We start from the raw sequence: 1,387 nt of genomic DNA, 5'->3' as shown, positions 1-1,387 counted from the left end.
GACAGGTTTTAACATTCTAACTGGTTCTGACAGGTTTTAACATTCTAACTGGTTCTGACAGGTTTTAACATTCTAACTGGTTCTAACAGGTTCTGACTGGTTCTGACAGGTTCTGACAGGTTCTAACTGGTTCTGACAGGTTCTAACTGGTTCTGACAGGTTCTAACAGGTGCTAACAGGTTCTGACAGGTGCTAACAGGGTCTGACAGGTGCTAACAGGTTCTGACAGGTGCTAACAGGGTCTGACAGGTGCTAACAGGGTCTGACAGGTGCTAACAGGGTCTGACAGGTGCTAACAGGGTCTGACAGGTGCTAACAGGTTTTAACATTCTAACTGGTTCTAACTGGTTCTAACAGGTTTTAACATTCTAACTGGTTCTAACAGGTTCTAACAGGTTTTAACATTCTAACTGGTTCTAACAGGTTCTGACAGGTGCTAACAGGTTCTGACAGGTTCTAATTGGTTCTGACAGGTTCTAACTGGTTCTGACAGGTGCTAACAGGATCTGACAGGTTCTGACAGGTTCTGACTGGTTCTAACAGGTTCTAATTGGTTCTAACAGGTTCTAGATCACAGCTGGACCAGTGTTTCAGAACATCGTGACATACCGACGGTGTGGATTGGCTTCCTGTAGGGCATCAGACCGAAGCTGTACTGGAAAACTCCTCTGGCGTGGAACAGAGGGAGGGCGATTCCCATGATGCTCTGCAGGCGGTTCTGTGGGAACAGAACACATCCCATAATATTTACACAGGTCCYAACTTACGGTTCTGGTTCTGATGACCTCTGACCTGCAGCCTCCTCAGAGGAGAGCCGACTGGATTCTCCATCTGATCGAAGAGCTCGTTTTCTCCAAAGGAAAAGACCGGAACCAGCTGGGCTCTGAGCACAAACACACAAACATCAACAGCAACACACAACACAAGCTCCGCCCTATCCTTAGGCTCCACCCACCCATGTTTGAGGGCCAGTTTGATGAAACCCTTCCTGTGTTTCACCTGAAAAACAAACAGACCAGGTAAAAATTAACAGAAGAAAACCATCAGTCCATCAGGTTCTGGTCCTGCTGAGTCTTCATAGTCTGGTCCTGCCGAGTCTTCACAGTCTGGTTCTGCTGAGTCTTCATAGTCTGGTCCTGCCGAGTCTTCACAGTCTGGTTCGTCATTTAGTTCTAGGGTACAGCTGTGGTCGTTTGTCTTAAGTTTGGTCACAGAAAGAGGAAGTCCCCTCATGTCCCTGACGTTCTGTCCCAGATGTCCCCTCCTGTCCCTGACGTCCCCTCCTGTCCCAGACGTCCCCTCCTGTCCCAGACGTCCCCTCCTGTCCCAGACGTCCCCTCCTGTCCCAGACGTCCCCTCCTGTCCCAGACGTCCCCTCATGAAGTCC

General features: G+C 49.1%; 1 protein-coding gene across 1 annotated transcript in view; it reads right to left on the bottom strand.

Moving 5' to 3' along the window:
* Window positions 1–1,387, bottom strand: part of mogat3a (monoacylglycerol O-acyltransferase 3a) — a gene marked incomplete in the record, with an annotated part of 9,215 nt that overhangs the window by 2,314 nt on the left and 5,514 nt on the right. Inside the window, 3 exon segments of the mRNA XM_014032612.1 lie at window positions 610–718; window positions 793–883; window positions 956–999. Of these exon segments, the coding sequence (XP_013888066.1) occupies window positions 610–718; window positions 793–883; window positions 956–999 (244 nt within the window).

The sequence above is a fragment of the Austrofundulus limnaeus genome, unplaced genomic scaffold, assembly GCF_001266775.1.
Source record: "Austrofundulus limnaeus strain Quisiro unplaced genomic scaffold, Austrofundulus_limnaeus-1.0 Scaffold1492, whole genome shotgun sequence".
In the NCBI taxonomy this organism is placed as follows: domain Eukaryota; kingdom Metazoa; phylum Chordata; class Actinopteri; order Cyprinodontiformes; family Rivulidae; genus Austrofundulus; species Austrofundulus limnaeus.
The sequence above is the reverse complement of the archived record's forward strand: the minus strand, read 5'-3'. Positions and strand labels throughout refer to the sequence as shown.